The sequence below is a fragment of the Elephantulus edwardii genome, unplaced genomic scaffold (assembly GCF_000299155.1).
Source record: "Elephantulus edwardii isolate Elephantulus edwardi_28Jun2011 unplaced genomic scaffold, EleEdw1.0 scaffold00269, whole genome shotgun sequence".
NCBI classification, from domain to species: domain Eukaryota; kingdom Metazoa; phylum Chordata; class Mammalia; order Macroscelidea; family Macroscelididae; genus Elephantulus; species Elephantulus edwardii.
In genome coordinates, this window is record NW_006400019.1 from 2,407,527 (window position 1) to 2,428,041 (window position 20,515).

Consider the following 20,515-nt stretch of genomic DNA (forward strand, 5'->3'; position numbering starts at 1 on the left):
GTTCATAGAGCCACCAGGGTCAGCCTGAGACTCACTGCCCCATCACCTTGAAGTGTCTTTCTTCATCTGCTGGAGTCTTTGGAATCAGGAAGCTGTGATCACCGCCAGGCTTAGGATAAAATGGCCTCAGGGGCCTCTTTAGCGAGGATAAGTCAGGATTCCAATCTACACACAGGCAAAGAGTCAGAATGCCAGCTGGTGGAGTAAAAATGTCATTCTCTTGGTAGCAATACTGGCTCAAATATATTCTCCAAATACTCCATTCAGAAGTTTTTAACCACACTCTAGTAAAAATGTTCTCCAAAGGTCCATTTAGACAGTTACTACCCTGCCTGAATGCACAGAGCTTGCAATATGTATCCTACTGTGGAGGATGACATCTCACTGTGGCTGGAGAGAAGGGACTGCTGTAGCAGGGAAAGCCAAAGGGCTGGGCACTCACAGATTGTTCTCTGGGGGGTCAGTGCCCCTTTCTCTTCTTCAGTAAAGCATATAAGCTCAAGTTTCTTCTCAAGATCATGGAAAACATTCATTGTTTTACGGTTTTAACCTTTGTTGATCAACAATGTGGGTCTAGTGCAAAATTCATCCTCAGCCCCAACTCCTTGGACTCAGACACATGCCGGAGGCCACCCTCACACTTTGGATTGCCTCTCATCAGTCCACTCCTGCTTAGTGCTCTGCAGAGCCTGTGTCTTCTGCTCATCCACTTGGACATAGTCTACTCTTTGTTCTTCTGAAAGAAAAGGTTTCTGCAAAGATAGAACAAAAGAGTTTTCATTACATCTAGTGGAAGTCTCAGGAAAAGGTGTGCATGCTATGGATTACACACCATGGCTAAATATTTGCCGTGCCTGCATACTGTGACCTTCCACAGCAAGAACTGCACTTTGTGTGTATGGATATCAATATGTCACACACTCTGCCCTTTGACTTTGCTGATGCAATTTCACTTGCTTTAACCAACATAATGAGTGGACGAGACCTGTACCACTCCAAAGGAGAGGAGAGAGGCATCACAGTACCTCCTCTTCCTCTGCTTCAAGACAAGCTTGCCTCAGATGAGCATGTCTTCCCTGGATGGAAGACAACTTGGAGCAGAGCTTCCCAGCCTCAAGTGGCCAGTGGTTGGTAGATGCCTTCAAGTGAATTCCTGCACACAGCAACCCTCCATACAACAGACTGAACCCCTGCCTGGCCCTCGCAAGGTCGGCTGTGCTTAACCACGTTACTGCAATCCTTGTGTCAATTCTGCTCACTGACGGCCTTCTTTTCTGCTGCTCCTCCACTTTTCAAAGCATCATGTTCTATTTTCAAGGACTGGCTTCTCCTACCAACATGCCCACAGTAAATGAATCCTCACCATTCGTGGCTCTAAAGAACACTCTGGTTGCGTATTTGTTCGTTCTTTTCACTCATCACTCACTCACTGCCATCAAGTTGCCTCTAATTTAAAGCAACCTACCATGAAGCTGAGCTTGCTAATTTTAACAAGGAGAGACTGATTATATTTCTCCCTCAAGCAGCTAGATAGTTGAGCCACTGGAGACCAGCATTTTGGTTAGGAGTGCAATACATGGTGATTTAAAAGCGTCTTTTTTAAAATTTCTTTTTTTCAGTCTTCCTTATTCATTGTCTAACTTTCTTTTTTTTCATTTTTTATTATTAATTTTAATGAAAGTTTACAGAGACTTTGGATTTCCATTCATTCATTGTTGCACTTTTCTCCCTGCCCAGCTGCCTACCCCCCCACAGTATGCTCTTCTCTTTGAAAAGTAAAAGAAAAATTGTTTCATTGTCTAATTTTCACATGAGATTGAAGCAATTGAAAACACCACAGCTTTAGTCAGACACACTTCAGTCTTCATAGTGACATCCTTTCTCCTTAGCACTTTAAAGAGGTCTTTAGCAGATTTGCTCAATGTATCATGTTAGAATCTTTGACTGTTGCTCCCATGGATATCGATGGTGATCTAAAGCCAATGAAATCCTTGACAGCTCCATTTATCTTTTCTCCATTTATCATCATGTTTTCTATGAGGTGTAATGACATTGAGGTGTGACTAATATTGAAGGCTGTCATTCTTTATCATCTGCAGCAAGCACTTCAAGTCCACCTTACTTTTGGCAAGCAAGGTTCTGTCATCTGTATAACAAAGGTTGTTGATGAGTTTTCCTCCAATCTTGAGGCCAAATTCTTTTTCATATAGTCCAGTTTCTCAAATTAATTGCTCAGCATACAGACTGAATATGTATGGAGAAAGGATACTACCTTGACACACAACTTTTCTCATTTTAAACCATACATTGCTCCCTGACTCTGTCTGGACAACAGCTTAGCCTAGGTATGATTTTGTATAAGTAAGTATAATAATTAAGTATTCTGAAATTCCCATTTTTTTCAATGTCTTTGGTGATCCATACAGTCAAATGCATTTGCATAGTCAATAAGACACAAATAGACACTTCTCCAATACTCTCTTTTAGCCAAGAGCTATCTGACATCAGCAATGATATTCCTCATGCATTGCCTCTTCTAATACTAGCTTGAATATCTAGCAGTTTTCTAATGTAGTACTCAAGCTGCCTTTTAATAATCTTCAGCAAGATTTACTTGTATATGAGGCTGTGATGCTGGTAGTTATGGCAATGGCGTGTCAAACACCAGCAATCTATCCAAGGTGGACAGGCTTCAGTGGAGCTTCCAGGAAGAAGAGCTGGCAGTCCACTTTGGAAATACTGGGGTCTTGAAAACCCCATGAATAGGACTGGACAGTATATGAGCCAAACCTGGAAAAACTTTTGTTACTGTAAGTCATTAACTGGGAGTTTGTTTGCAAATCTGACTCATTCAATGCTTCTTTCTGAGTAGGCTTTCTTGAATGTCTACTTAGGATTCTGTGATGACATTAAAACTGAAGAAGAAGTACTTTAGTCATCAAGAAATGGGGTACAATAAAAAAAAGAAATGGGGTACGTATTCTAGACACTTTTTTAGTGTCTGTATGTTTCTGAATGGAATCATATTATAAGTTATATCCCATAAATTGCTTTTGTTGTCAAGTGATAATGCATCACACATAATCTGCCGCCCACTACTTACCATCCACTGATATGTAGCAAGTGATCCTAGATGATGACTGTAATAACTTACATGTATTATTTAATCCTTACTCGCATGTGGTGACGAATGAAGAAGTTCAAGCTGCTCTGAAATAATTGGCAAAAAACAAGGCTCCAGGAGTTGACGGCATACCAACTGACATATTTCAACAAACACCCCAAATGTGCTCAACAAGTTGTGCCAAGAAATCTGGAGAACAGCCAGCTGGCCAACTGACTGGAAGAGATCGATATTGTTCCCATTCCAAAGAAAGGTAATCCAACAGAGTGTGGAAATTATTGAACAATATCATTAATATCACATGCAAGCAAGACTCTGCTTAAGATTATACAAAAATGACTGGAACATCACATCAACAGAGAACTACCAGACATGCAGGCTGGGTTTAGAAGAGGCCACGGTACTAAGGATATTATGGCTAATGTAAGATGGATCTTGGCAGAAAGCAGAGACTACCAGAAGAATGTCTGTGCTTCATTGACCATGCAAAGGCTTTTGACTGTGTGGATCACAGCAAACTGTGGCTGACTCTGAGAAGAATGGGAATCCCAGAACACTTGATCGTGCTAATGCAAAACCTATACATGGACCAAGAGGCAGTCGTCAGAACAGAGTAGGGAGACACTGGATGGTTCAAAATCAAGAAAGGCGTCCGTCAGGGACGTATTTTGTCTCCATACCTTTTCAATCTGTATGCAGAACAGATCCTCCGAGACGCTGGGCTGCATGAGGAGGAATGTGGCATCGGGATTGATGGAAGAATCGTCAAGAACCTGCATTATGCAGATGACACAACCCTGCTTGCTGAAACTGAGGAGGACCTCATGCACTTGCTGCAGAGGGTCAAGGAGTGCAGCCTTCAGTATGGACTGAGGCTCAATGTCAAGAAGACAAAGATTCTCACCACTGGACAAATTTGCTGCATCAGGATGGATGGCAAAGAGATTGAGACTGTTCACAGCTTCAGTTTGCTTGGCTCCACGGTCAACACTCTTGGCACCAGCAGCCAGGAAATAAAAAAACGTATTGCGATGGGAAAGTCTGCTGTTAGGGACCTCTCTAAAGTACTCAAGAGCAACGGTGTCTCTCTGGAGACTAAGGTGCGTCTGATACAGGCCATGGTCTTTGCAATCACTTGTTATGCATCAGAGAACTGGACAGTGAATAAGGATGACAGAAGAAGAATTGATGCCTTTGAGTTGTGGTGCTGGAGAAGAGTACTGAATACCCCATGGATTGTTAAGAGAACAAACAGATCTGTCTTGGAGAGGGTGAAATGAGGCTGCTCCTTGGATGCAAGGATTTTGAGGCTCTGTCTTACATTCTTTGGGCATGTTGCCAGAAGGGATCAGTCCTTGGTGAAGGACATCATGCTTGGAAAGGTGGAGTGATGGCACAGGAGAGGAAGACCCCTGATGAGATGGATTGACCCAGTAACTGGGGTAATGGAGGTAGGCGTGTCAGAGTCAGTGAAACTGGCTCAGGACAGGGCAGGGCTCAGAGCTATTGTCCACAGGGTCACTATGAGTTGCTGCTGACTCAATAACACATAACAACAACAACAATTGCCCTTCGAATTAGATGTTATTTCTTATTCCCACTTTATAGATGAGAACAGTGCCCAAAGGAGTTAGAACTGTCCAATCTGGCATACAAGATCCTTCACTAACTTGCCAGTCTCAATTAAGGAATTCTTTCATCATTCCCTGATTTATTACCAAACTGGTCAATGAACTGTTTCCTAAGAAAGTCCTTCCTCTACTTTTAGTGCCCTTCTTTCTCCGAGTAAGAAAATTTTCTAACTCTAAATTTTGAAGGACAGGAATTTAACATATTCATGGGTATACACAAAACATGTCCTAGAACAAAAAACACCAGGATATCCACCTCTCTAAACCACAAGATTTGGATTATTTTAATATTCTTTTTGATACATGTCTGCATTTAAAAATTTTTCTCACAAGAACATGCATGACTGACTTAAGAAATTAGAAAAATATAAACAAATATAATCACTAGGGAATTCTCAGACACACACACACACACACACACACACACACACACACACACACACACCCACCCCACCCCATACCTTCTGTACAGGTGCTGGTGATGCAGAATTAAAGTCCAGAGCTAAGTAATCCAGGCTGAATTGCTGTGTCCACGTAAACGCACCAATGCTCATGGAGTTGGCTTGTCTGTGTTCCTGCTGGGAATCAATAGCACAGTACTGAAGTCTGTGGTTTCTGACCTGACATCACAGCACAACTGAGTGGTCAGTGACAGTTTAGGAGGCAAGACTGTATAGCTGATCAAGAACCGTAACTGATTCTACAACATAGCTAATTCAACCACCTTTGTGGAATTATCCTATTACTCACTATGGGAACAGTTTGCCAATTAATTGTCCTGCTGAGATTAACTCAAACTCATTGCTGTCAAGGCAGCACTGACTCATAGCAGAGCTTTCTGTAAGTTCTCTGAAGGTGTAAATGGAATGGGAGGAGACTGCCCACCTTTCTCCCGTGGAGCAGCTGGTAGATTCATGCCGCGTGAGACGTGGCGTCTTCGGAGTACCAGTGCAACCCCCTGCCCACGAGGCGCCGAAGAGCCCCCTTCTGCGGAGGTGGTGATTGATCTGTACTGTTGAGTCAAAACAACTCCCAGCTGACTCTCCAGCAAGTCTGCAGAGCAGTTAGTTACGTGGGAGGAGACTGCCCTTCCGTCTCCCGCATAGCAGTTGATAGGTTTGAATTGTATGCCTTTTGATTGGCACTGTGACTCTTTACCACTAAGCCACCAGGTTAGATCTTTAAAATAGCAACTTCACTTGCTGACATTCTAACAAAGCTTTCACACATGTATTTAAGGCTTTCTCTCACATCCAAAAAGCTCTGACAGTGGTGTCTGGAGGGAGTTCTGCTGCTAAGCCATCCCTCTCCTCCTGCTGAAGGAAGGGTGGTCTGAGTCAGTTCTACCCAAAAGCAATGAGTTCGAATCCCAGTCACATACGTAAACAATTTGAACACAGTGCAACAGGTGCCCATGACTCATCAGCTGGCTGGAAAACTGGAACGCAGCCAACACCATTTAGGTCTCGTTTTCTCCTCACCTAGGTCCTTTGGAAAACGGTTTTGTATTATTTAGTAAAACTGATACATATAAGACCATTATTGTAAAAATAGAAGGATAACTAGTAAAATGTATAGGAACTCAAGGGGGGGAGGCTGAGCATGGGTAGGGGTGAAACCACAGGGTTGTCCAGTTTGGTGGGTGGAGGGAGGGGGCAAGGAAAGGGGAAGAATCCGGGTGAAAAGACAGGGCAATGATGGGCAAGGTCCAATGGTGATTGATTTTATAAAACATAATGTATGAGAATGATTGTATGAAACATGGTGTGAATGGAGAATAGTGTGAAACAAAATGTATACAAACTTTGTATGCAAGTCAATAAAAAAAAATACAACCAACAAAAAAAATCCTGAACCCCCCCCCAGTCTGCCCCTGGCCTAGTTTTGACTGCTGATACTGTGCTCCTCCAACGATTCCTTCCACAGATGTAGTCAATCTTATTCCTATCAGCCCACCAGGTAAGATCCATGTGTAAAGTCACCGTTTGTGTTTTTTATACAAGGTATTTGCAATGAACAAATCACTTTAAATAGAAAATTCAACCCGTCTATTTCCAGCCTCATTTCTATCACCAAACCCATATTTTCCAACTACTGTTCCTTCTTCACGTCTCAGCGTGGTTGGACCAATACACACATATAAGAGCTCCTATTGTTCTATATTCTGGTCAACACTTGGTACTATCTGACTCACATCTAATGTTTTGACTTTTGTAAAATATTACTTTATTGATGTTGTTGTTGTTTTTGTTGTTGTTAAGTGCCATCGAGTCACAGACAACTCATAGCAACCCTATGAATGAAAGACCTGAACACCTGTGTAACTCTCATCATTTCTCCATGTTCACAGGGTTTCCAGAGGCAAGCTATTTCAGAAGTGGATGCCACTCCTGCTTCCAAGCTTGTTTTAATAGGGAAGCTCTAGCAAACACTGTTCGCTATGCATAACCATTATCACATTTGACACATGAGGGTCACAGTGTTCAGCTTCACAGCAACCATGAGTGACCTCTGTACAGCAATGCACAGACCAGCGCTATACCACCTAGAAGGATGTTTGACGAAAAACAATTAAAACCAGGCCTGAGTGCTACAGATTAAAATCACCCACCTTGGGCTTGGTGGCATCAATTTCTGTCCACTAGACAGGGAAAAAATATTATAGTTTTATTTTCCATTCCATTGATTAATTAGGCCAGGCATTTTTGTATGCTTAAAAGTTACTTATTCATTGTGAAGCAACTGTTCCATTTTTGGTCCATTTTTATTATTTTCTTTTTCTTATTTATACTCCATAGTTCATATATTCTGGAGACTAATCATTTGTTATACATGTGCACTGCAAATAACCCATCTCAATTTTAAATTGTAAACGGAAGCCCTGGCAGCACAAAGAGCTAACTAAAAAGCTAGCAGTTCAAACACACCCAGCTTCTCTGTTTCTGTAAAAATTATAGCTCTACTCTCTCACACACAGTCACTATGTGTCAGAAATTACTAGACTGTACTCAAAACAAGTAGTTGGATCCACAATCAATACACTTGGTACCAGCAGTCAGGAGATGAGGAGACATTTTACACTGGACAAGTCAGGGATCTCTTCAAATTACTGTGAGCAATGGTGTTAGTTTAAGGACTAAGGTGTGTCTGATTCAGAGTATGGTCTTTTCAAGCACCTGCTGTGCATCTGAGAGCTGAACAATGACTCGGGATGACAGAAGAAGAATTTGTGCATTTGAGTTGTGGTGCTGAAGGAGATTACTGAATAACCCATGGACTGCGAAAAGAATAAACAGATATGTCTTTAAGTGTGTAGGCCAGAGATGCATCCTGTCTCCACACCTTTTCAAACTACATGCAGAACAGATCATCCAGTAGGCTAAGCTCTATGAGGAGGAATGTGTTATCAGGACTGGAGGAAGATTCATCAACAACCTGTGTTATGCAGATGATACAATCTTGCTTGCCAAAATGGAAGAGGCCCTGAGCCATCTGCTGTAGCCTTAAATATGGACTGAAGCTCAATATAAAAAAAACCAAAACAAAACCACACAAAAATTTTCACCACTGGGCCAATTTGCAGCATCAAGATACAGAGTGAAGAGACTGAAATTGTTAACAGCTTCAGTTTGCTTGCCTCCATAATCAGCACTCTTGGTACCAGCAGCCAAGACTAATTACCTTGGGAAAGTCTGCTGTTAGGGACCTCTCCAGAGTACTGAGGAGCAATTATGGCAGTCTGGAGATTATGGTGTGCCTGATCCAGGCCATAGTCTTTTGTGATTAATTTCTATGCATCAGAAAGCTGGACAATGACTAGGGATGATAGAAGGAGAATTGATGCCTTTGAGCTGTGGTGCTGGAGAAGAGTACTGAATATACCATGGACTGCTAGGAGAACAGACAGATTCATCCTGGAGAGGGTGAAATCAGGCTACTCCTTGGAGGCAAGGATTCTGAAGCTTCGCCTGACATACTTTGGACATGTTGCCAGAAGGGACCAGTCCTTGGAGAGGGGCGTCATGTTTGGGAGGGTGGAGGGACAGCGCAGGAGGGGAAGACCCTGGATGAGATGGATTGGCTCAGTGACTGGGGTAATGGGGATAGGTGTGTCAGAGACAATAAAGTTGGCTCAAGACAGCAGAGTTCTGAGCTGTTGTACGTAGGGTCACAATGAGTCGCAAGCAACTTGACAGTACATAACAACAACAAGTATTAATTATACTGTTCTATAATTTTCACATTCTGTTTGATCATCTTTCTTAAGAATGAGAACAAATATGGATCTCCTCCAGTCAGTTGGCTAGAGAGCTGTCTTCCAAATTCCCTGGCACTGACTGTCAGGCACTTTCCAGGGCTAGTTTTTTATTTGAAACAGGATATGTCTGTTAGTTGAATGTCAATTGGCATTCCATGTTCCTAGGGCCTTATTTTTTGCCAATGCCTTCAGTGCAAGTTAATGCCTCCCCAAATTACTGAAGAGTTATGATATCAGTTTGAAGACTGAGATCTTCCATGCTCTTTTCAGTCACTTATTATGCATCTGAAAGCTGGATAATGAATAAAGATGACAGAAGGAAAAACTGATGCCTTTGAGTTGTGGTATTTGAGAACAGTATTGACTATCCCATGGAATTCCAAAAGAACAAGCAGATATGTCTTGGGGAAAATGCAGACAGGATGCTCCTTGGAGGAAAGGAAGAGAAAGCTTCCTCTCACATACTTTGGACACATTGATAGGAGAGGTTATTCTTGGGAGAAGAAATCATGCTTGGACAGGTAGAGGGTCAGCAAAAGAGAGTAAGACCCTCAATGAGATGGACTGCAGAGACTTCAACAATGGGCTCAAGAATGTCAGAGACCATGAGGATGACACAGAATATGACAGGGAATGCTGAGTCATACCTGACTTGACAGTACTTAACAACTTTATCATATGCTAGTTCCTGAATATTTCAGTGTTAACCAATTATTTTTGGTATAATGACTCTAGTTATTCCCTCCATCTTCTTTCGATGTCTCCTGCATTGCTCAAATTTTTGTCCATAGTCTTTTTGTCTCAGTATTGCAACTCAAGGCTTGAATTTGTTCTTCAGTTCTTTTAGCTTGAGAAATGTCAAGTGAATTCTTCCTTTTAACTGTCCAACTCCAGCTCTTTGCACATTCTAGTATAATACTTGCTTTGCTTCTCATATTGCCCTTTGAAAACTTCTGTTCCTTTTACTTCAGCATCTCTTCCCTTTGTTTCAACTTCTTGATGCTCTAGTTTATCATTTGTTCTTATTAGTACAGCACTTGTCGGTCAGTTTGCTGTACCAGTAATTGTGGTTTGCTCTGATGCTAGAAGCTATGCCACAGGTGTTTCACATGCCAGCAGGGTCACCCACAGTAGACAGGTTCCAGCAGAGCTCTCAGATTAGGACAGACTAGAAAGCAGGACTGGCCATCCACTTCTGAAATTACAGGCCTTCAAAATCCCTATGAACAATAGAGGAACAGGTAGCTATAGAATTAGAGGTAGAACCCAGATGGGAAGTCACTAAAAAATGAAGAGAAACAGCCGCACACATTCATTAATAATTGGAATATGGAATATATGAAGTATGAATCGAGGGATATTGGAAGTTGTAAAAAAGGAAATGGATCACATAAATGTCAACATTAGTGAGCTGATATGTATTGGCATTGGTCACTGTAAATCAGACAATCATGATCTATTATGCTAAGAATGAAAAATTGCGGAAGAATGGTGTTGCATTCACAGTTAAAAAGGAACATGTTAAGATCTATCCTGAAGTAGAATTCCCGTTGCAACAGTCACTGTATTAATCTATCTTCTTAAGGGTCTTCCTCTCTTTCAGTGATCCTCCATATTTCCCACCATGATGTCTGTTTCCAAGAAAACAAAGATTCTCACCACGGGGGCGATTGGCAGCACCATGATGGATGGTGAAGAGATTAAGATTGCAAACTGCTTTAGTTTGCTTGGCTCCACAATCTATGCTCTTGGCACCAACAGCCAGGAAATTAAAAGACAGACATATTTCATTGTGAAAGTCTTCTGTCAGAGACCTCTCTAAAGTACCGAAGAGCAATGATGTCAGTCGGGAGACAAAGGTGCACCTGATACAGACCATGGTCTTTGCAATCATTTGCTACACATCAGAGAGCTGGACATGACGAGGGATGACAGAAGGAGAATTGATGCTTTTGAGCTGTGGCGTTGGAGAAGATTACTGAATATACCATGGACTACTGAACAAACAGGTTCATCTTAGAGAGCGTGGAACCAGGCTGCTCCTTGGAGGCAAGGATTCTGAAGCTTTGTCTGACATACTTTGGATATGTTGCAAGGATAGACCAGTCTTTGGAGCAGGACTTCATGCTTGGGAGGGTCGAGGGACAGTGCAGGAGAGGAAGGCCCTCTATGAGGTGGAGAGATTCAGTGACTGGGACAATGGGGATAGGGATGTCAGAGACAGTAAGATTGGCGCAGGATAGAGCAGCGTTTAGGGCTATTGTACATAGGGTCGCTATGAGTTGTACGGGACTTGACGGCACCTAACAACAACAACAATAATGACATAAAATATAAACTATGTAATCTGATCATGATCTGATCAGGAAAATAATTATAAGAGGATTAAGGGTAGAATATAAAGTTATTTCCTCTTATCAAAGCCTTAATGGATGTGTAGGGAATTTTCCTAGGGTGTGACATACAAGACCTTTCTTCTTACTAGATAAAGGAAGAGTGGAGAGTGTTCGGGTCTCTGTTTCAGGAAGCTTTCACAAGGAGGCCACCACACAGATGCTGAAGGAAACGAGGACACTCCACAGCCAATGGAGACAGAGTGGGTCTCACTTAGAGCTAGCAGCCTGAATTTCAAAAGGGAGTTGCGCTGGTGCGGAGCGAGCTGCACTGCTAACCACCAGTAGCTTTGAGGGAGCACGGTGGGCAGTCTCCTCACACTGCAAACTCAAAGTGGGGTCACTATGCGTCAGAACCAACAGGAAGACAGAGTTTTGCGGGGATCCTCCGCATTTGTAACTGTTTGTTAAAGCCATCCACTTGTGGTGCCTGTGTTACAACAGCACTAGCTAACTTAGACAGATGTTTACTTGTGCCTTATTGATTATACAAAGGCAGCTGACTGTGTAGATCAAAGTAAATTATAGGGATAACACTGAGAAGAATGGGAATCCCAGAGCACTTAATTGTGCTCGTGAGAAATTTGTACATGGACAAAAGAAGCCGTCATTTAAACAAAACTACTGTATGGTTTAAAATCAGGTAGGATGTGGAGGATGGGTGTATCCCTTCACCAAACCTATTCAATCTGTGTGCCGAGAAAATCATTCCAGAAGCTGGACTCTATGAAGAAGAGTGTGGCATTAGGGCTGGAGGAAGATCAGATGACACAACAACCTTACTTGCAGAAAGTAAAAAGGAATTGAAACCCTTGCTGCAAAAGATCAATATGGATTACATCTCACCATCAAGAAAACTAATCTTCACAATTAGACTAATAAATAGGCAACATCATGAGAAACGGAGGAAATACTGAAATTGTCAATTATTTCATTTTACTTGGATCAAAAGCCAACACTCACAAAAGCTGCCATCAAGAAATCAAATGACCAATTTACTGCCAAAGTAGAAAGAAGGTCAGCAAAAAAGCCACAGCTCTTTATTGAGAGGGACTGATTCAGAGGCCATGACAGTGGTCTAAAGAGATATAAGGCTGACGCCAAACTGAGCACAAGCAGAACGGACTCAGAGCATCTAACTGGTAACTGCCACAGGAGGCTAATCCCAAAGCGACCAGAAGAAGAAAACAAATCCATGGATTCAAAGTTTGGGATCAAGCTTAATCTTTCACTCTTAAATGTGAATACTTAGCCTGTCATCTGCATAATGCAGGCTGTTGACCACACTCCTCCTCCTCAAGCCAGCCTCCTAGATGACCTGTTCTGCATATAGATTGAAAAGGAGTGGCAATAGAACACATCCCTGGAGTACACCCATCCTAATTTTGAATCATGTGCCATATTTCCCTGCTCTGTTCTGAGGACTGTGTCCTGGTTCAAGTATAAGTTTCACATAAGCTCAATCAAGTGTTCTGGGATTCCCATTCTCCTCAAGGTTAAACCACAATTTGTTGTGATCCACACAGCCAAATGCCTTTGTACAGTCAATAAAACACAGATAGACAGATATCCTTCTGGTACTCTGCTTTCAGCCAAGATCCATTAGCTATCATGTCTCTAATGCCACCGCCTCTTCTAAACCCCGCCTGAACATCTGGGAGTCCTCAACTGATGTACTGTCCCAGTCGGTCTTGGATAATCTTCAGTAGGCTCTTACTTGCATGTGATATTATTAGATAATCTGCATAGTCTGTCAGGTCACCTTTTTTAGGAATGGGAATAAATACGGATCTCTTCCAGTCAGTTGGCCAGGTAGTTGTCCTCCAGATTTCACTTGTGTTTTGCCAATTCCTTCAGAGCTGCTTGAACTTCCTCCGTCATCAGCACTGCCTCTTGATCATATGTTTTCATGAAATTATTGTGTCATCCAATTCTTCTTGGTATTGTGACTCTGTACTCCTTCCATCTTCTTTTGATGCATCCTGGGTCATTCAACATTCTGCACACAGAATCCTGAAGTGCTGCGACTCGAGGTTTGAATTTGTTCTTCACTTCCTTCACCTTAAGAAGTGCCAAGAGAGTTTGGCCTTTTTTATTTTTCCAACGCCAGCTCTTTTCATATTTCATTATAATACTTTGATTTGTCTTCCATAATGCTCTTTGAAATCTTCTATTCAGCCCATTAACTTCTTGATTTCTTTCCTTTGCTTTGGCTTGTCAGTGCTCTAGTGTAACATTCAGAGTCTCTTCTGGAGATGACACAACCCTGCTCGCTGAAACTGAGGAAGCTCTGAGGCTCAACATCAAGAAAAAAAAATATTCTCACCACTGGGCCAATTGGCACCACCATGACAGACAGTGAAGAGATGAGATTGTTAACAGCTTCAGCTTGCTTGACTCCACCACAATCTACATTCTTGGCACCATCAGTCAGAAAATCAAAAGATGAATTGCATTGGGAAAATCTGCTGTCCGGGACCTCTCCAGAGTGCTGAAAAGTAACAATGTCAGTCTATAGATTAAGGTGTGCCTGATCCAGGCCATAGTCTTCGCTATTACTTGTTGTGCATCAGAGAGCTGGACAATGACTAAGGATGGCAGAAGAAGAATCAATGCCTTTGAGTTGTGGTACTGGAGGAGAGTCTTGAACATACCAAGGACCGCTAAGAGAACAAACTAAAATGGTCTTCCCTGGAGAGGGTGAAACCAGGCTGCTCCTTGAAGGCAAGGATTTTGAAGCTCTGTCTGACATATTTTTGCATGATGCAAGAAGGAACCAGTCTTTGGAGAGGGACCTCATGTTTGAAAGGGTGGAGGGAAGGACAGTGCAAGAGAGGAAGACCCTGAATGAGATGGATTGACTCAGAGACTGGGGTAATGGGCATTGGTGTGCCAGAGACAATTGGGACTAGATAGAGCAGGGGTCAGAGCTGTTGCACAGAGGGTTGCTATGAGTCACAACGGACTCAACAGCACATAACAACAACTTAGCCTGTGATTGTTGTTGTTGTTGTTGTTATGTGCCATCGAGTCCTTTGCGACTCATAGCAACCCTATGTACAAGAGCCCTAAACGCCGTTCTATCCTGTGCCAACCTCGCTGTCTCAAACACACTCATTCCCACCACTCCACCACAGAATCGATCCATCTCATCGAGGGTCTTCCTCTCCTGTGCTGTCCCTCCACTCTCCCAAACATGCTGTCCCTCTCCAAGGACCAGTCCCTCCTTGCAACATGCCCAAAGTATGTCACATGAAGCTTCAGAATCCTTGACTCTAGGGAATATTCTGGCTTCACCCTCTCCAGGACAAAACCGTTTGTTCTCCTAGTAGTCCATGGTATATTCAACACTCTTCTCCAGCACCACAGCTCAAAGGCATCAATTCTCTTTCTATCATGCCTAGTCACTGTTCAACTCTCTGATGCATAGCACGTAACTGCAAAGACTATAGCCCGGATCAGGTGCACCTTAATCTCCAGCCTGACGTCGTTGCTCTTCAGTATTCTTGAGAGGTCCCTCACAGCTGACTTTGCCAATGCAATTTGTCTCCTGATTTCCTGGCTGCTGTTACCAAGAGTGCTGACTGTGAAACCAAATAAACTAAAACTGTCTGATGCTGCCAGTTGGCCCAGTGGTGAGAATCTTTGTTTTCTTGATATTGAGCTTCAATCCATATTGAAGACTGCAGTCCTTGACCCTCTGCAGCAAGCGCTTCAGGTCCTCCTCAGTTTCAGTGAGCAGGGTTGTATCATCTGCATAATGCAGGTTGTTGAAGATTCTTCCACAAATCCTGATGCCACATTCCTCTTCATACAGCCCAGCGTCTCAGATGATCTGTTCTGCATACAGACTGAAAAGGTATGGAGACAAAATACATCCCTGACGGACCCCTTTCTTCATTTTGAACCATCCAGTGTCTCCCTGCTCTGTTCTGATGACTGCCTCTTGGTCCAAGTATAGGTTTTGCATTAGCACAATCAAGTGTTCTGGGATTCCCATTCTTCTCAGAGTCAGCCATAGTTTTTTTTGATCCACATAGTCAAAAGCCTTTGCATAGTCAATGAAGCACAGATAGACATTCTTCTGGTATTCTTTGCTTCCTGCTAAGATCCATCTATCATTAGCTATTATATCCCTAGTACCGCGCGCGACCTCTTCTAAATCCAGCCTGCACATCTGGCAGTTCTCTGCTGACATATTGTTCCAAACGTTTTTGGATAATTTTCAGCACATTTTAGGAAAGTTCTACCAAAGAGAGAGGAAATAAAATCTATGTTTGTCAAAAGCCCAGAGAAAAATCTTCTAATCTCTAGACTCAAGAGCAACAGTCTGATTTCAACATTCTGGAGAAAAGGGTGGCATGGTCTCACAACAACTGTGCATATTCACTTACTAATCTTCTGTTGTGTTGTTGTTGTTAGGTGCCATCAGCTGAGTACAACCCATAGTGACGCTATGAATAACAAATCTGAACCCTGTTCAATCCTGTGTCATCCTCATACTTCCTCACACACTAGAGCCCATTTCACCTGTCACCGTGTCAATCCACCTGGTCGAGAGTCTTCCTCTTCTTCATTGACCTCCTATCTTTCCAGGAATGATGTCCCTCTCCAAGGAATAGCCCCTCCTGGCAGCATGCTTGAAGTACGTGAGGGGAAGCCTCATCAACCTTGCCTCCAAAGAGCACTCCAGCTGCACCCTCTCCAAGACATATCTGTTCATTCTTTTGGCTGTCATGGGATGTCCTGTTGGAGCCTGGCTAACTTGTAAAGTAAGATTAGCCCTGTACCAAAAGACCAGCAAGACTAACTCCATTTTGGCTATAGTATCTGCTTGACAGAAAACAACTCAAGGAAGTAGGATGTTAAAAAGTTGGCCATACTGCAGCCATCTTAAGCAAGTAGCCATTTTATGCCAGGTTAAAATGTGCAGATGTTTGAAGGGGAGCAAAAACAAGTTTAACCATTCCTTGAACCCCAAGGCCAAGCAAGGATGTACAGAATGGTATGTCCCTAATGACTCTATTCGGATGGCCTTGCTTGCTGCTGATAATAAAGTAAGTAATCTTGCAGGTGGTGGGGATATCAAAACAAGTGTGTTGTTGGCCTTGAGGCTGAGCTGTTTTTCTGTTCACTGCAAAAGAATATAACACTGAATTTCAAGAATAAACACTGCTACTGACCATCAGTCTTAGCCTCTCTGTGTCCTTCATCCTCGGCTCTCCCCTTCCCTTGGCTAGTCCGCGGCAATGTCCAGTGCTCTTCTCCAACACCACAGTTCAAAGACAGCAATCTTTTTCTGTCATCCTTATTCATTTTCCAGCTCTCACATGTAAAGCAAGTAACTGGAAAGACCCTGGCCTGAATCACCCTTGGCTATTAATCTATTGTGTCATCTTGCATAGATGTGCACAAGAGATAGGTCAATGATCCACAGAAGATCTTTGTATTTCATACAATATGGTCAATAAGCATAAAGTTAGGCAAGGATTCAATCCCAAACCATGTTGCTAATGAAACACTCGTCTTCGTAAAGATGAGAAATGAAGTGCTGGTGTCTGGACGACTTTGCATTTCCTTCCATCAGATTTCAGATTTACTTCCTTTAACTTTCTCTGGAGACAAAGTACAGCTGTTGAGCAACCTTTATAGGAGTTCTTTCTTCTACTAGTTTCCCCAAGAGCCATGACTAAGTCTGAGAAACATTGGGAAGAGGACAGTAGATTTGTGTATGAGTCACTTACCATCTGCATGTGGTTAACTGCACTTATAGCACTTTTGCAAATTAAAAGTGATTAAACAAAGAAGGAAAAGGAAGCATTCCTTTCTTGATTCATGAGGGTTTGACATTGGAGATTTTTAAATTGTCTATTATCTGCATGTGGCAGAGTGCAGAATAATCTCAGTGTCTTGTCTTTTTAAAATGCCATAGTTCAAATGGACGCTCTCTCTGGAGTTTACCCACATTTCTAAACTGAAGAATGAACAGTCCTCACTAACATGCCTGAGAGTTGCCAGAGGTGCTGAAAGCTCCCTTCCTCCTCAAAATCCATGCCCTTCTCTTCTCTATTCAGAAAAAAAAACAAAAAAAAGAGAGAATAGAAGTGACGAGAGAAGGATACGAAACAGAGAATGGGACTCAAGCGATAAATGGTTAACAAAAGAATAGAAATGTCAAGTGTCTATCCACTCTCAAGTCTACTGACAGATCCTGTAATAGTATCATGAGGTTCTGGTGGTCAAGTGGGTAAGGAGTTGCTCTGCCAACCCAAAGGCACAGTTTGACTCCACCAGCTGCTCCACGGGTGAAATTTGGGCAATCTCCTCCTATGTGATTTACAGCCTCTGAAAACCCACTAGGAGGTCAGCTAGGGGTCAGTTCCAATTCTACGGCCACGAGTAACTGAATGAGAAGGGACACTCACACTCAAAAGCCTCTGGCACTGAGGTCCTCTCATTCCACCGCCACTCCCTCGTTCATCTTCCCCTCTCCCCAAGCACAGGATTTCGTGAGCTGTCCGCCAGAAAGGTTTAGAGTCAGCAGGCAGGGTCACCAGGAAGTTAGGTGATGCTGCAGTGAACAGGAGGCATTCCAGGTACGAGTGGTCACAGTCTAGACTCTGGATATTTAGGGAGCTGTCAACCCAAGGGGGCCAAACAGGACCTCACAGCATCAGGAACAGCGTTTCCATTTCCCCATGACATTCTACATTCTCTTGAAATACTGGGGCCTCAGAATGTTATGAGAAGTTGAATATTGCAGGAAAGAAAACCAGCTTCAAATCAATGTGTTCCCAGGCTAGAAAACCTGATTTCACAAACAAGGGATTGTTTTAAGATTGCACAGGACTTTCTTAAGGGTATATTTTCTTTAAAATTAACTTATAAGGGTATGTATTCAGATGAAGAATAAAGAGTACAGAGTATAGAATTACCATTTGGATGTAGGATTCTTCCTCTTCCTTGGAAATAGGATTGGCAAAAAATCTTGCAGAATTAATACCACTTCTTTCTGGAGAGAGAAAGCTACTCCGATTGCTAAGAACAAAAATACAGATGAGGTCAAAGCAATGTCCTACAGCTGTTCTGAAAGCCAGCCAGAAACTGACATGGGCCCCATGGGGCTTCAGCCCTCCCCTTCCAGACACAACTTCCTTCCTTCTGGCCAAAGCGATTCCTGAGCAGCAGAGACTACCAAGCAGCTTCTGGCCGACTGTGGGGCCAATAACTGCCAGTTCTCAAATGCTGCATTTTCCAGGTCCTACATTCGACACAGCTCATGAGATTTCACACCAAATCGCTTCACAAAAAAAGAAAAAAAATCGCCTCACAAAAGACATTCCTTTGGGCACTCTTGTTTCCATTCAAAGTAAGAGGGAAAAGTAGGGGAACACTGTGTGACAGTTCCTCTTATAAGACAAGGACACTGATTGCAAACAGACTCCTGTTGTGCTCCACAGTCAGAAGCTAAGGCTGGAAAGACAGTACACCACAGATTTTCACTTTAGAAAGTGACACTTAGATGGAACCAGAACACTCCCACATTAGGCTCTGGATTCTGAAAACAGAACTTCTAAAAAGTGAAATGAGAGAATGTTGAAGTATTTTAGGTACTCAGCTGCCCAGTTTGTGAACTAATCCTTCTTGACGGAAAATTCCCTTCCTTCACTTGGTGAGCTTCTGGAAGCCATTGTGTTGCTACTGAGCCTACCTCTGGACTGAACTTGGGCAGGGACAACGTGATTCTCTCCCAGGAAGTCGTAACTGGGATGGGAAAGGGCATATCACTATGGTAGTAGAACTGTAACATTTGGCTATCTGTGGCCATGAGGATTACCAGGACAGAGAAAACATTCTGTAAAGAAAGATAAATGAGCAAAGGTAAAAGGAGGAGCAGACATGAGAGGATAAATTGTTCCATTTTGGACCTGTTGAGTGTAATGTAAACATCAGGAGTCTGGATGTGTACCTGTCGTCTAAGACTGCTTGAGCTAGCCTAAGCTAAGGGAGGGGCAGGCGTTATTATCAAGAGCCAGGGGTGTTTGTTTCTTGAGTTGAGCCAGAGTTTCTTAGGAACTATAGTCCGGAATTCGAGTGTTGCTGGGCATGATCTTTGTGGTTTATAATCAGCCCTTACCCGCCTCCCTACTCAATGAATTGTAAGGAAGGCAGGGTGTGGTCAGCACTGAATGTGGAATGAGGTTCCTGTGAGCTCTCAAAGACTTACCATGGCACAGTGAGTGTCCGGGTTAGGGACGAGTGCTCCCGGATGCTGGAGAGGTTTCGGAGGTCCAGTGGAGGTGGTCGTGCTACAAAATAACACAATGTCCAGAATGAGACATTTTTAGGACTGCAGGGCCAGAATTTAAGAATGGTAAAACTATGATATTCTCCTTTCTCAGCATACCAACTCTAATGAATAGCACAAATGGCAGTGTGAATGTCACCGTCTTAAACTTTCCTGCCTCTCTGGGAGTTGCGAGAACAATCACTGAGTAAATGAAAATCTTACCAGCTGCAGGAACTAATGAGGAGATGCACCTATTCAACACATTTATGGACAATTCACTAGATGCCAGGCACTTGGTGTTGAAGACAACAGACGTAAGTCCCCACCTTTCAGACTCCTAATGTTGACTTTACACCCAACAGGTCCAAAATGGAAAAAAAAATTTACCCTTCTTATCAGAGCTGGGAGCTCTGGTGTCTTAGTGGTCAGGACTCGCACTGCCAACCCAAAGGCAGGCAGGCAGCTCGAATCTAGCATTTGCTCCTTTGCAATTTACAACCTCTAAAAAAAATCATCACTGGAAAATTAGCTATGAGTTGGTTGGCTCCAACTAGGCAGTACATAATAACAACATCTATCAGCTGTCAAGAACTTCTCCAGAGTGCTAAAGAACCAGGACTTTAAAGACCAAGGTGCTCCTGATCTAGGCCATGGTATTTTAACTGCTTCTTATGCATAAGAAACATAAACGCAGGCTATACACATGGATCTCACCTGATGACATGCATAGGAATCAAAGAGATTACATTTGTGGAAAGACTCAGTGGAGAAGCTCAATATCAGCAGTGAAAACCAGGCCGGGTGCTGATTGTGGGACAG

General features: G+C 42.8%; 1 protein-coding gene across 3 annotated transcripts in view; it reads right to left on the bottom strand.

Annotated features, from left to right (window-relative positions):
- Positions 1-635: 635 nt before the first annotated feature.
- Positions 636-20,515, bottom strand: part of GAB3 (GRB2-associated binding protein 3) — a 95,872-nt gene continuing 75,992 nt past the window's right edge. For 2 of the 3 annotated variants that reach the window (XM_006899947.1, XM_006899946.1), the window contains exons 7-10: positions 19,634-19,715; positions 18,342-18,444; positions 5,217-5,333; positions 636-752 (exon numbers count right to left, since the gene is read on the bottom strand). In XM_006899947.1, coding sequence (XP_006900009.1) covers positions 636-752; positions 5,217-5,333; positions 18,342-18,444; positions 19,634-19,715 — 419 coding nt within the window. The remainder of the gene's footprint in view (positions 753-5,216; positions 5,334-18,341; positions 18,445-19,633; positions 19,716-20,515) is intronic. The other variant, XM_006899948.1, reaches the window with a different exon arrangement.